The following is a 14605-nucleotide window of genomic DNA, read 5'->3' as shown; positions in this document are numbered from 1 at the left end:
TTATTTAAATGGAGAAAAATTGCAAAGTACCACAGTACAGCGGGACCAGGGGGTACTTGTGCATGAAACGCAAAAGGATAGTATGCAGGTACAGCAAGTGATCTGGAAGGCCAATGGTATCTTGGCCTTTATTGCAAAGGGGATGGAGTATAAAAGCAGGGAAGTCTTGCTACAGCTGTATAAGGTATTGATGAGGCCACGCCTGGAATACTGCGTGCAGTTTTGGTTTCCATATTTACAAAAGGATATACTTGTTTTGGAGGCAGTTCAGAGAAGGTTCACTAGGTTGATTCCAGGGATGAGGGGGTTGACTTATGAGGAAAGGTTGAGTAGGTTGGGCCTCTATTCATTGGAATTCAGAAGAATAAAAGGTGATATCGGAACGTATAAGATTACGAGAGGTTCTTGACAAAGTGGATGCAGAGAGGATGTTTCCACTGATGGGGGAGACTAGAACTAGAGGGCATGATCTTAGAATAAGGGACCGCCCATTTAAAACAGAGAAGAGGAGAAATTTCTTCTCTCAGAGGATTGTAAATCTGTGGAATGCACTGCCTCAGAGAGCTTTGGAAGCTGAGACAATGAATGAACTTAAGACAGAAATAGACAGTTTCTTAAATGATAAGGGGATAAGTGGGTTATAGGGAGCAGCTGAGTCCATGATCGGGTCAGCCATGATCTTATTGAATGGCTGAGCAGGCTCGAGGGGCCGTATGGCCTCCTCCTTTTCCTACTTTTTATGTTCTTATATGTGAACCTAGTCAGTGAGTGCCAGCGATTTAACTGGGAGGGCATTATAGCTGAACGCAATCCTGTTTTCACCCAATGTCACACACAAACATTTGTGATATTAACAAGCATTAAAGATCTAACACTACCAAAACACATTGCAAAAGTTCGTTGTGGCCAATATAGTATCTACGGTGATGCAAACATGTCACGTAGCCTAACGGGGCAGCCAATCAGACGACTGAGACAAGGAAGGTGGTAACTCATGCTCCAAGCAATCAGCCAATGGAACTTACTGACTGAGCCATGGGAGCAGACTGCCCATTTGGCAGCAAAGATGTGCATCCAAACAGAATTAAGGATTGGAACAACTTACCTTGGAAATGTTGAAATAATACTTTGCAGTCCCTGCAGTATGGGAGGCCTGGTCAAGGGAGGCACAGTCATGGGAGGACCCTTCACAGGAGGACAGCTCATGACAGGAAGTCGCCCAAGAGGCGCCCTCACGGGAGGAACCCTCCAGACCGCCTGGCAGCAGCAGTGAAGTGGCAGAATGTATTAACTCAAAGATTAGAGAGGCTTGTCGTAAAAGCAGAGTTTTTTTAATAGGAGACTTTAAATTTCATATAGACTGGGAAGGCCAGAATAGCTCAAGATGGTATTTTGCGCCAGGCCATACTAGATTTAGTAATGAATAATTGAGCCAGAGTTACTTAATAATCTAACAGTAAAGGAATATTTATCTAACAGTGATCATAATATGATCAAATTCAATGTTGGGTTTGAGAAGGAGAAATGTAACAGTTACTAAGAGTTTAATATTTGGTACAGCTAACTTTAACTGGATGAGACAGAGACTGGCAATAGCAAACTGGTCAAAACTGTTATCAGGTAAAACTACAGATGAACAGCGTTCAAAAAAGAATTTAGCTTAATACGGGACCAGTATATATCTCTAAGATAATGGAGTGTAACCCCACTTTTTAAAAAAGGAGGGAGAAAGAAAACAGGGAATTATAGACCAGTTAGCCTGACATCGGTAGTGGGGAAAAGGTTGGAATCAAATATTAAAGATGTGAAAGCAGTGACAGGATCAGTCCAAGTCAGCATGGATTTATGAAGGGAAATCATGCTTGACAAATCTTCTAGAATTTTTTGAGGATGTAACTAATAGAGTGGACATGGGAGAACCAGTGGATGTGGTGTATTTGGACTTTCAAAAGGCTTTTGACAAGGTCCCACACAAGAGATTGGTGTGCAAAATTAAAGCATATGGTATTGGGGGTAATGTATTGACATGGATAGAGAACTGGTTGGCAGACAGGAAGCAAAGAGTAGGAATAAACGGGTCCGTTTCAGAATGGCAGGCAGTGACTAGTGGGGTACCGCAAGGTTCAGTGCTGGGACCCCAGCTATTTACAATATGCATTAATGATTTAGACGAAGGAATTTAATGTAATATCTCCAAGTTTGCAGATGACACTAAACTGGGTGGCAGTGTGAGCTGTGAAGAGGATGCTAAGAGGCTGCAGGGTTACTTGGACAGGTTAGGTGAGTGGGCAAATGCATGGCAGGTGCAGTATAATGTAGATAAATGTGAGGTTATCTACTTTGGTGGCAAAAACAGGAAGGCAGAATATTATCTGAATGGTGACAGATTAGGAAAAGGGGAGGTGCAACGAGACCTGGGTGTCATGGTACATCAGTCATTGAAAGTTGGCATGCAGGTACAGCAGACGATGAAAAAGGCAAATGGCATGTTGGCCTTCATAGCGAGAGGAATTGTGTATCGGAGCAGGGAGGTCTTACTGCAGTTGCACAGGCCTTGGTGAGGCCACACCCTGAATATTGTGTACAGTTTTGGTCTCCTAATCTGAGGAAGGACTTTCTTGCTGTTGAGGGAGTGCAACGAAGGTTCACCAGACTGATTCCCGGGATGGCAGGACTGACATATGAAGAAAGACTGGATCGACTAGGCTTATATTCACTGGCATTTAGAAGAATGAAAGGGGATCTCATAGAAGCATATAAAATTCTGACGAGTTTTTCCAGGTTAGATGCAGGAAGAATGTTCCCGATGTTGGGGAAGTCCAGAACCAGGGGTCACAGTCTAAGGTTAAGGGGTAAACCATTTAGGACCGAGATGAGGAGAAACTTCTTCACTCAGAGAATTGTGAACCTGTGGAATTCTCTACCACAGAAAGTTGTTGAGGCCAGTTCGTTAGATATATTCAAAAGAGAGTTAGATATGGCCCTTACGGCTAAAGGGATCAAGGGGTATGGAAAGAAAGCAGGAAAGGGGTACTGAGGTGAATGATCAGCCATGATCATATTGAATGGTGGTGCAGTCTCAAAGGGCTGAATGGCCTACTCCTGCACCTATTTTCTATGTTTCTATGTTTCTATAACTGAAGGGCTAGAATATAAAGGTGAGGATGTTTTGCTACAGCTATACAAAGCCATGGTTAGACCACATCTGGAGTAATGAGTACAGTTCTGGGCACCACACCTTAGAGAGGAGATATTGGCCTCGGAAGGAGTGCACCACAGATTCAGCACAATGTTACGAGGACTGCAAGGGTTAATTTATGTGGAGAGATTGCATAAACTCGGCTTGTATTCCCTGGAATATAGAAGGTTAAGGGGTGATTTGATTGAGGTGTTTCGGATTTTGAAAGGAGTGGATAGGGTAGATAGAGAGAAACTTTTTATCCACTGGTGGGGAAGCTAGGACAAGGGGACATAGCCTTAAAATCAGAGCCAGGCCATTAGGAGAGAGGTTAGGAAACACTTCACACAAAGGGTAGTAGAAGTGTGGAACGCTCTCCCACAAAAAGCAGTAGTTGTTAGCTCAATTAATAATTTTAAATCTGAGATCGATAGATTTTTGCTAGCCAAGTGTATAAACAGATATGGAGCCAAGGTGGGTATGTGGAGTTAGGATACAGATCAGCCATGATCTCATTGAATGGTAGAGCTGGCTCGAGGGCTGAATGGCCTAGTCCTGTTCCTATATTCCTTATTAAGTAAGTGTTTTTGTACATTTGTAGCATTACAACAGGGCTTTAAAAAAATAGACAGCTCTGATTTTGAGGAGAAGTTTCTCGAGCCAGATGGGTTGTTAAAGTTTACCTGTTAACTTGTCATCAGATGATATCTATAGAATAGGCTGTATTGGAGAGGGGTAAAAAATGGATAAAGTCAGAGGAAAACAGAGCTAGAGTTAACAAAGATACCACACTGTCTAAAATAACTTTTTGTTTCTTAATCAGACTTCATATTTCAACATTGTTTTCTTCAAATGGGAAAAATCCCAAGAATAATATTCACCAAATTAAAATCAACACAAAAACTGACTCAGTTTCAAGAAGCGTTGAGAATCAGACAAGAACTAGTTTTTCCCCCCCAAAAAGTGAAAATAAATTCTTCTTTGGACAGGTTACAAGAAATGTTGGGGCGATAGGCTTTTGCAAGCTCCAAGTTAAAGCCCTGCTTTTGCCAGAAATATAGTTCCACAGGCACAGGACTCACATCTCTTGGATTTGCGACTTTTATAATTTGCGTTTGTGGTACAATAGAGGAAGTTATATCACCTTATATTGGGTCTGGATTTCTCGTCGTCAATGGCCGAACTGGAGTTTGGCCAAACCAAATACATCATGGCAACCGGGATTGTCAGTTCTCTGCTGGACTCCATTACCACCTGTAATGTTTGGCCGGCTAGCTTTGGATAAAAGAATGGGCAAGGAGACTGGATCACGCAAGGCTGGGTTGGTAACGGCTGCTTGAATTACATGTGGACTTTCAGCTTAAATCATTGAGTAAAGGAAAACAAAAGCTTCCTTTCAGGGGCAGCTCCTCGGAGGAAAGACGCAGTCCATTCAATTAACGTATATGTTGTTTTTTTTTACAGATGACAGCAGCACAGTAAGCAGTGGCCAGTCTCTTCCTGAAGGGCCCCTATCTGAATTTGTAAACGAGGAGTCTACAGGAAAACAACTGGGTAGGTAGCCACTGAAAACCTGGCAACAGCTTTTTATATACAGGATGTGGCGGGACCTGGCTTCTAACATGGCCCAGGTTGACGGGTTGAAAGTTTGCCAGCTTAAAGTGTCCGAGGCTGAAGCGGATTTAGCACGATCTCGATGCTGTTCCACGTCGTACTTGTTGGGCTCAAGTCCACAGCAGAAAATTGTTTCCAACTCAGCATAGAATTGGCACGGAATTGCCCCTCTCCTGCAGCGAGGGAAGAATGTGTCCGGGTGTTGGAAAGTGAACTGTCCAAAGATACAATGGGTGCACCTTCTGAAGTTAAGCTTAAGGCACACTGTTAGGGCAATAGGGGAGGGAGCTTAATTTTGTGTGTATCCCATGGTATATCCGACCTGGTAGTATTTGACACAGCAGAGTAGAGGGAGATTTACTCTGCATGTAACCCAAGCTTTCCTGACACAGTGCCCGATGAAGCACAATAGAAGGAGCTTTACCTACTCTGATAGTTTCCTCACACACACTGAGATAACGGACTGAAGAGTATTTCCAGCTTTATGTTTGGTTTTGTCTTTGTTGATGTTTGGACTTGACAAGGCAGCTTGCTGCTGTTCACGATACCAAACCCCAGCATTTCGGGGTGGAGGGGCAGAGAAAAGGGAGTAGGTTCCCTAGCTCCCAGTTTTAATCTCTGCAAAAGAATGACCTTACTAAGTGCCACTGTGCTGATGCCTCATTTCTCTGCTTTCCCCCCCCCCCCCCACCCCGCGCAGTGAAACCGAGGTTTACGCAGCCCAGTAAGATGCGCCAGCGAGTGATAGCGCGGCCCGTCGGCAGTTCGGTCCGATTGAAGTGCACCGCGAATGGGATCCCTCGCCCCAACATCGTGTGGTGGAAGGACGATCAGCAGCTCTCGGAGAGCAAGAGGAACAGGTGGACACTTAGCCTGAGGAATCTGAAGCCCGAGAGCAGTGGGAAATACACGTGTCACGTCTTCAACACGGCGGGCGAGATCAACGCAACCTATAAACTCGACGTTGTCGGTAAGTTGCTGCTGTCACAAGTACTAACATCAAAAAAGGAAAGACTTGCATTTATAGAGCGCCTTTCATGACCTCAGGACGTCCCAAAGCACTTTACACTCCAAAATTACTTCATTGTCTGTAGTCACTGTTGTAATGTGGGAAACGCGGCAGCCAATTTGCACACAGCAAGCTCCCACAAACAGCAATGTGATAATGACCAGATAATCTGTTTCAGTGATGTTGATTGAGGGATCAATATTGGCCAGGACACTAGGGATAACTCCCCTGCTCTTCTTCAAAATAGTGCAATGGGATCTTTTACGTTCACCTGAGAAAGCAGACGGAGCCTCAGTTTAATGTCTTATCTGAGAAATGGCAATTCCAACAGTGCAGCACTCACTCAGTACTGCACTGGAGTGTCAGCCTAGATTTTGTGCTCAAGTCCATGGAATGGAACTCGAAACCACAACCTTGTGACTCAGTGGCGAGAGTGCTACCCACTGAGCCCAAGCTGATAGAGTTTCAGGAGCAAAATCAAAGAGATGGGTTTTGAGAGGCTTTTGCAAGTGGAGGAGAGTGCCGAGCCAGAGAGGGAGTTCCAGGGAGGAGGACTGTCTTGGCTGAAGACCCAATCTTGTTGGTTAGGTGAAGGGAGGGGGATGCACAGAACGTTCAAGTTTGAGGAACGGAGTGTCTGGGAGGTGTTTTGACGCTGGAAAAGATTGCAGAGATGGAGATAGGAGGGGGAGGGGGGGTAATCTCCTGGGAAAGGACGGATCACCAGGAGGCAGCTGTCGTGGACCTTCAAGTGGCCGTAAGGTTAGCATCGACAGAGGCCTGAGCCGCTATCTCAGCCAAAGGATTGTTCGCAGGACAGGGTAACTCGAAGGGGGTGGGGAGGAGGGAAATGAAAAATAAAACTAAAACAATGAAAGCTGGAAATGAGTGTCGGTGATATTATCGTACAAGCACCCAGCCATCTTGTCTCAAATTCCTCCCTCTGCTACGTAAAATGAATCCGCTTATTGTAATGCTGCAGTTAAAGTAACAGAAAGAGGAATTACACCCAGCCTGTTAACATTGTCAACACTCACACCAAGTTGACAGCAGGCACAGACCAGCTGGTCCATCAGGTCTGCCCCACACCTCAGAATGTCCAGAGCAGAATGATTGGTCACTTCTCACTTCCCCTGGTCATCTCCTTGGAGAGGCGAAAAAAAACCAGGGCCAATAATGGAAAAAATACTCTCATTCCAATCCTTTAGTCGCTTGATGTAATTTTCTTCTCTTGCAGAGAGGACGAGATCCAAACCCGTTTTAACTGGCACTCATCCGGTCAACACAACAGTAGAATTTGGAGGCACGACGTCCTTCCAATGCAAAGTGCGGAGCGACGTGAAGCCGGTCGTCCAGTGGCTGAAACGAGTGGAGTACGGGACTGAGAACAAGTACAACTCCACCATCGAGGTCGGGGGACAGAAGTTTGTGGTCCTGCCAGCAGGTGATGTCTGGTCCCGCCCGGACGGTTCGTACCTCAACAAGCTGCTGATCGCGCGGGCGACGGAAGATCACTCCGGGATGTACATCTGCCTGGGCGCCAACACGATGGGCTACAGCTTTCGCAGCGCCTTTCTCACCGTGCTTCCAGGTGGGTCAACACTCGTGTCTTGGGTTGAGGAATCTTCTTGGATATGGAGTGACTCGGGATCTTCTCCACACGTTGAGGTAGAACCGGGAGAGAGAGCTTTGCTCAAATGTGTAACTCCCAGCCCTCGATCGGCATGGCAACCACCGTGACTAATACATCCCCCAATGACCGTTTCCACCATGGAGTTGAGGGACTGGGTGTGAGGGTCTTTTAAACGACTCTCAGAACTGTAGTGAGAGTTAGCAATGTCTTCCTTAAGTAGCTTTTCTTTTAAAAAGATTTTTCCCATTACCAATATCGTAGCAACAAATGAAAGGGGAGCTTGACAGGCAGCCCAGTAGCTTTGCACATTGTCCACTGTCTTCAGAGACCTGAGTTTGATGACCGCCTCCCCTCTTTGCTGGCTACACCAACGCTATGTGAGATGAGTTTGGGCAGTCTCAAACCGGGCACCAGCTCCGAACTTATTGGGCACAAGCCACAGCACCAGAATTGGCCCCATTTTAACATTAATTGGTACTAAATTGACAAACCCAGTCAGAGAGGTCATGAGGATGGTTGGTGCAACAAGTGGAAATGTAAGCAGCTGGTGTGCTTCAGAAGTTAAAAAAAAGTAATACCCTGTAGCATATTGCTGGGGAAAAGTCGAAGGAACTTTGCCTGATATGATCGTGTTTGATAGGTTACATAGAGGTCGCTCTACTCTGCGTAGAAGTCATGCTGCACCTGGACTGGGAGCACTTGAGAACAGCACTGTTGGATGCTTCTCAGCGCACGCATTCTATCCTGATGCCACAAATTTGGCTACGATTGAGAAATTCCCGCCAAACTTGTGAGAATGTTGGGAGCTGCCAAAACGGTGCCCTCCCCACTGCACTGCGCCCCCCTCGTAAATACTGCTTTGTGAACACTCTGCTAATTGCTCTCCTTTCTCCTCTGTTCCATGTTATTCCTGGACTGTTGCTTGCCACAGATCCCAAAATTGAGAAGACGACTACCTCTTCGCGTGCCGCCAGTGGCTTACCGTGGCCGGTGATCATCGGAATCCCGGCTGGCGCCATCTTCATCTCCGGCACCATCCTGCTTTGGTTTTGCCAGACCAGGAGGCACAGGTCAGCCCCACCCCCGCACCGACACCAGCGGGACTGTGTGGTCCTGGACAAAGACTGCGGGTCCAATGGAAACTCCGAGTTCACCGTGGCGGCCCAGCCCCATCTGTTGGTTCAAGCCCCCACCATGGTGCCCACGGTCACCCCCAAAGTGTACCCCAAGATCTACACGGACTTTCACACCCACACCCACGCGCACACAGAGGGCAAGATCCATCAGCATCAACACTTCCACTATCAGTGCTAGCTGTGAAGGCCTCGATCCTGGCACTGCACCATGCCATCCCAGGGCTCTTGCCAAAGAACACCGAGTGCTAAAATGGCACGTTGACTTCTAATAACATTAATCCATCAGCGTATTTAAAAAAATAAATGTGAACACACCGCCCGCAGCCCAATTGTGCAGAAGTCTATCTGAGCGAGCTGGTGCGTCTGCCTCAAGTGGCATCTCTCAGGCCGTCTACCCTTGCCCTCGCCCTGCAGGAGTTGGTGGTTAAAAACCCTACTTGGCTCCAAGTGGTGCAAGTGAGGACTGAAAGGACCTCGATCAACCACCGCTGAAGGACACGGCTGCTATCAGAGAGGTGGCTGCTGCGGGCACCTGGACTGAACTATCTCCAAGAGATCCTGAACGGTGCCTTTGTTTGGTTTGGTTAACCTGTTTCTCTGTGTTACTAATCTCTTCAAGCTGATGGGCAGGATTGCTACCTGTCCACTTTCGGCCTGCACAGTACAGTTTTTATTTGTTGAGTGAGGTGTCCAGAAATGTCCAACATGTAAACTTGGCTGTGAAAAGTCTGGCTTTCTGAGACGGTCCGTTTCTCAGCTGACTTTCGTGTCTCAAGAGGTTGGGGTCCTTTTGCTGTTGAGCTTGCTGAGGTTTCGATAAACTGTCATCATCGGCAAAGCGAGAAAAGATAATCACAACTCAAACCACAGTCCCACCCACCCCACCCCACCTCCGAGGCCCAGCCCCCTGACTTTGTTTTAGACTTGACAAAAGGTGAAAACCTGGGCCCAAACGTTTGATGTTCGCCCAAGCAATCTTTCTTCCCAGTGCTTTATTCAGCTCAATCTTCTTGACAAACTCTGCTGTTCATTAAGAAATGAAAATTCACAACAAACAAAACCTAGGCATTGCTTTTTCTTCTTAATAGTCTGGCTCCTGAAATTCAGTGATCCGGATCCAGGTTCGAGGTAAATAAGTTGGGGGTCAGCACCAAACCAAAATTCTAAACGATGGCTGGTTTGCACAACCCTTTAACCTAATCCATTATTTTCAGGCAAATATCTGGACACCTCTGCACTGAGGTATGCAAGGGCGTGTCTGTATATATACACAACAGTGTGAGGTAAAAAGATAACACAATATGTACAAAGGATGTAATTGGATGATATTTTCTCATCAAAATATTTATGAGAATTCAAATAATTTTATTAAAAAAAAGGAGAAACCTTGTATTTATATTGTGACTTTGCTGGGTTCTGCACAGGTCAAATCTCAAATACTACCCACTCCAAGGTAGTTCTTCTGCTCAGCTATCTCAGACATCTAAAGCTATGGTCCACAGGTGGGTTTGAAGAAACTCCTTTGTGAACCTTTTAAATCTATTTGGTCAACCAGTGGGAGGGAGGTGTGCACTGATCTTTGGAGCCCTCACTGTCCTTTGAGTTTCCTATCTCACTCGTGGCTTTGAGTGGAGGTGGTGAACGGAACCTTGGTACTTGAAGCTCAATTCTTCTCCACAGGGAAGGAAGGAGAGTCATCCCTGGACACTTCAATAGTACTGGCTTGTGAGTGCTACCTAGTGGAGCCCCAGGGTGTAGCTCATCCGCACGCCCAAGCAGGACTGGTGCACGGCAGAGAGACCCAGGAGAGAGGGATGGTGGGAAATAGCGCTAAGCCTCTCCCGTTGCCACCTGTAATATGTACTCCCAGAGATCTGCTAATGCCACTCTCGCAAGATGTGGGAGACAGCAGTCCTAGGGTGGCTCCACCTCCAGCTTTTCCTTCCTTAGGTATAAATTCCTCTCCTCGCTATGGAATCTTACAGCACAGAATGGCCGTGGCGGCTCTGTAACATGTAATGATATTTGCGAATGATATTGTACAATATGGCTCACACTATGCCAATATGAATCTTCGCTGGATAATAGAGGGCAGTAGCATACTCTGTGCACAATATCCCTCTGCTCTGTCCAGTGCCTGTATGTGGTTCCCCTACATTAAATCTGGATAATAAAGAGGAGTAACACACTCGGTGTACACACTATCCCTCTGCTCTATCCAGTGCTGGTACATGACTTCCCACCATTAGATCTCATTGACTATATTTTTTGCCTGTACTATTACATTAGAAATAATGAAGATATCAATAATGCAGCAATCATTCCCTATCCACACAAGGAAAAGAAAGACTTGCATTTCTATCGCAACTTTCACAATCTCCGGCATTCCAAAAGCACTTCACAGCCAATGAAGTATTTTCTGAAGTGTAGACACTGTTGTAATGTAGGAAATGTGGCCGCCTATTTGTGCACAGCAAGGTCCCATGAACAGTAATGATAATGACCGAGTAATCTCTTTTTAGTGATGTTGGTTGAGAGATAAATATTGGTCAAGACTCCCCTGCTCTTCTTCGAAATAGTGTCATGGAATCTTTTATGCCAACTTAGAGGGCAGAATGGGCCTTCATCCAAACATCGGCATCTACGACAGTGCAGCAGTCCCTCAGTGTCGCACTGACACGGTCAGCCTGGATTATGAGCTTAAGTATCTGGAGTGGGACTCAAACCCACGACCTTCTGACTCAGAGGCGAAAGTGCTACCCACTGAGCCACAGCTGACCTAACACACTTGTGATGAATGATCACATGGTTTCAATACCAGAGGGAAGCTGGGGACCTGTGGAAAAGTTCTCCAGCAAAATTCAGGATAGGAGGGGGAGAAAACTGAAAAGCAGAAATTCTGAATCTGCCTAATATTGGAATGTGGATCAAGTTTGACTAAAGTGCAACAGTAGAGCTCGTGTTCCTTTATTCTCTTCTCATGAGAGAGCCTCATAATGTACTCCCAGCCTCTGGGAATTCCCACCTTAGTAGCAGATTCAGTAACTTGGCTGGCTCAAGTTCGCATTCCTGGGGATTTGGAGTTCTAGAATACTTTTCCGTCGTGCCTTCTATTCCTGTCAGGCAAGTGGTGCCCCCTTTGATGCGCCTGGACAGAGTATGGCCATGCCAGAATTCCAGAACTTTATCAAATTGTGTGACCGGAGAAGGGGTGAAAGGCCCACGCGTCTTCAATCACATGGCACTGAAAACATGTGACAAGATTATTGTCTTGAGTCCACTGTTACCAAGAGTTACATAGTCAGAGAAATAACTGGGGAAAACTCCACTTTCTCTTCTTCAAAATAGTGCTGTGGGATCTTTTGTGTCCACCTGAGAGGGCAGAAGGGGCCTCGGTTTAGCATCTCATCTGAAAGACAGCACCTCTGACAGTGCAGCACTACCTCAGTATTGCACTGGACTGTCAGCCTACATTTTGCGCTCAAATGTCTAGAGTGAGACGAACTCATGACCTTCTGACTCAGCAGCAAAGGTGCTACTCGCTGAGCCACGACTGACACAATACAAAATGGGGCTGAAATTGCAGTTGGCCAATCAGGTACAGTATTCTACAGCTTTCTCATTAATAGCAATGAGTATCTACGAATTCTCATTGTTATTAATGAGAAAAAAAACAATCACACTAAACACATAAAAAAATAAACATACCTCATATAATTAAAATTAAAGTTAATAAATATCTTTTTTTAATTATGGTGAAAAATAAATGTAACGTAGTGGGAAGGAAAAATGTTTTTTTAATTTAATGTTATATTTTTGTATGGTTTTAAACTCTTGTGCCTGTAAAAGTAGGGCGCAAGAATTTTGAGTACTTTTCCTAGGCCAGATATGGGTAAATACCACAATCTTGCCCATGCAAATATCCTTGCTCTTGAGATAAGGAGGATCTGTCAAGCTCCAGCTTGACAGATCGGAAAAGCCGGTCTTCAGCACATGCGCATTGTGTGCTGAAAACCGGCTTTTGCGATGCCTTCCCGGGTCCGTACACACTCCGTACGGACCCAGGAGGTCGCGATTTCCAGCCCAATATTTTAGAGGCACACAATCTATGAACAGCAACTCACATTGAAGTGTAAACGCCTGCATTTTTTTTTTAAATGGTGACGTACTACGTGATTCGGTGGTGTATGGAGAGTTTTATCAGTGGCTCAGTTGGTTAGTGGCAACAACTGACGTGGAACTGAACAAAACACAGAGGCCAAAGGTGCTCGTTCTCATCCCTGATCAGTGTTGAGTTTGCAGATGAGGAACAGATGAGGAATGGAGGGTAAAAAAAAATCAAACGAAGGTTTCCCAGTCACCTTTTGGTGACCAATACTGGAAAACACAAGTGTGACATTGCATCAGGACAGAGCCAGACTTGGCTCCGATCCCCCAAGCCAGGGGTGTCTAAGCTGATGTCTGTGGGCTACACTTGGCCACAAAGACCAGGCAACTCAGTTCTATTTGCACTGGTTTCTTATTTGCAAGTTTGTTGTTGCCTAGATATTTGGAAAGAGCTCTTCTTAATGCTGTTACCCTGTGGATGAATCCTAAATCAGAAGACCAAGTCAGCAACTTAAGATATCAGTACATTAACAGGAATGTAGATTTGAACTGCAAGAACCGCACCAGAGGACCATCACCAGGAGACACACACTGCAGGAACTGCACCAGGAGACACTCATTGCCAGACCTACACCAGAGGACCAGCATCAGGAGACACATACTGCAGGACCTGCATCAGGAGACACACACTGCAGGACCTGCACCAGGAGACACACACTGCAGGACCTGCACCAGAGGACCAGCACCAGGAGACACACACTGCAAGACACCACTGGATTAGAGAGTGGACTGAGCTCCCCACTAATGAATGATTCCTGCTGTAAATTGCATACATGTGGCCACTGGATATCAACAGGAATGAGTTTCGATACGATGCAGCCCATGGTCCAATAGCCTGCCACTGTTTCGGCTCATACATCAAGAATAGCCACTTGGGAAATGTACTGCATGGTGGTTGACACCAATGAAAGTCTGATGCTACAAGAATCAGCGCCTTAGAGAACACAGAGAGGCTGCAAAGAGATTTAGATAGGTTAAGCGAATGGGCTAAGGTTTGGCAGATGGAATACAATGTTGGAAAATGTGAGGTCATCCACCTTGGAAAAAAAAACAGTAAAAGGGAATATTATTTGAATGGGGAGAAATTACAACATGCTGCGGTGCAGAGGGACCTGGGGGTCCTTGTGCATGAAACTCTTTTTGGAGTTTATCTGCAAAACAATAACATTAATCGGTGCCACCCGACCTGGATGACACACCAGACATTTACAAGGCCCTCTTTTTTTGGTTTTTTGGGGGGGGGTTTTTGTGTTTTTCTTTTTTTTGAATCCCCAAAAGTTAATTTGCAGGTGCAGCAGGTAATCAGGAAGGCGAATGGAATGTTGGCCTTCATTGCGAGAGGGATGGAGTACAAAAGCAGGGAGGTCCTGCTGCAACTGTACAGGCTATTGGTGAGGCCGCACCTGGAGTACTGCATGCAGTTTTGGTCACCTTTCTTAAGGAAGGATATACTAGCTTTGGAGGGAGTACAGAGACGATCCACTAGGCTGCTTCCGGGATGAGTGGGTTACCTTATGATGATAGATTGAGTAGACTGGGTCTTTACTCATTGGAGTTCTGAAGGATGAGGGGTGATCTTATTGAAACATTTAAAATAATGAAAGGAATAGACAGGATAGAGGCAGAGAGGTTGTTTCCACTGGTCGGGGAGACTAGAACTAGGGGGCACAGCCTCAAAATACGGGGGAGCCAATTTAAAACCGAGTTGAGAAGGAATTTCTTCTCCCAGACGGTTGTGAATCTGTGGAATTCTCTGCCCAAGGAAGCAGTTGAGGCTAGCTCATTGAATGTATTCAAGTCACAGATAGATAGATTTTTAACCAATAAGGGAATTAAGGGTTATGGGGAGCGGGCGGGTAAGTGGAGCT

General features: G+C 45.8%; 1 protein-coding gene across 1 annotated transcript in view; it reads left to right on the top strand.

Annotated features, from left to right (window-relative positions):
* LOC139262158 (fibroblast growth factor receptor-like 1) overlaps positions 1-8950 on the top strand; it is a 146822-nt gene extending 137872 nt beyond the window's left edge. Inside the window, exons 3-6 of the mRNA XM_070877301.1 lie at positions 4643-4732; positions 5493-5762; positions 7039-7392; positions 8366-8950. Coding sequence (XP_070733402.1) covers positions 4643-4732; positions 5493-5762; positions 7039-7392; positions 8366-8748 — 1097 coding nt within the window. The 3' untranslated portion in view covers positions 8749-8950. The remainder of the gene's footprint in view (positions 1-4642; positions 4733-5492; positions 5763-7038; positions 7393-8365) is intronic.
* The last annotated feature ends 5655 nt before the right edge of the window (positions 8951-14605 follow it).

Source organism: Pristiophorus japonicus, chromosome 4, assembly GCF_044704955.1.
Source record: "Pristiophorus japonicus isolate sPriJap1 chromosome 4, sPriJap1.hap1, whole genome shotgun sequence".
Taxonomy (NCBI): Eukaryota; Metazoa; Chordata; class Chondrichthyes; family Pristiophoridae; genus Pristiophorus; species Pristiophorus japonicus.
The sequence above is the reverse complement of the archived record's forward strand: the minus strand, read 5'-3'. Positions and strand labels throughout refer to the sequence as shown.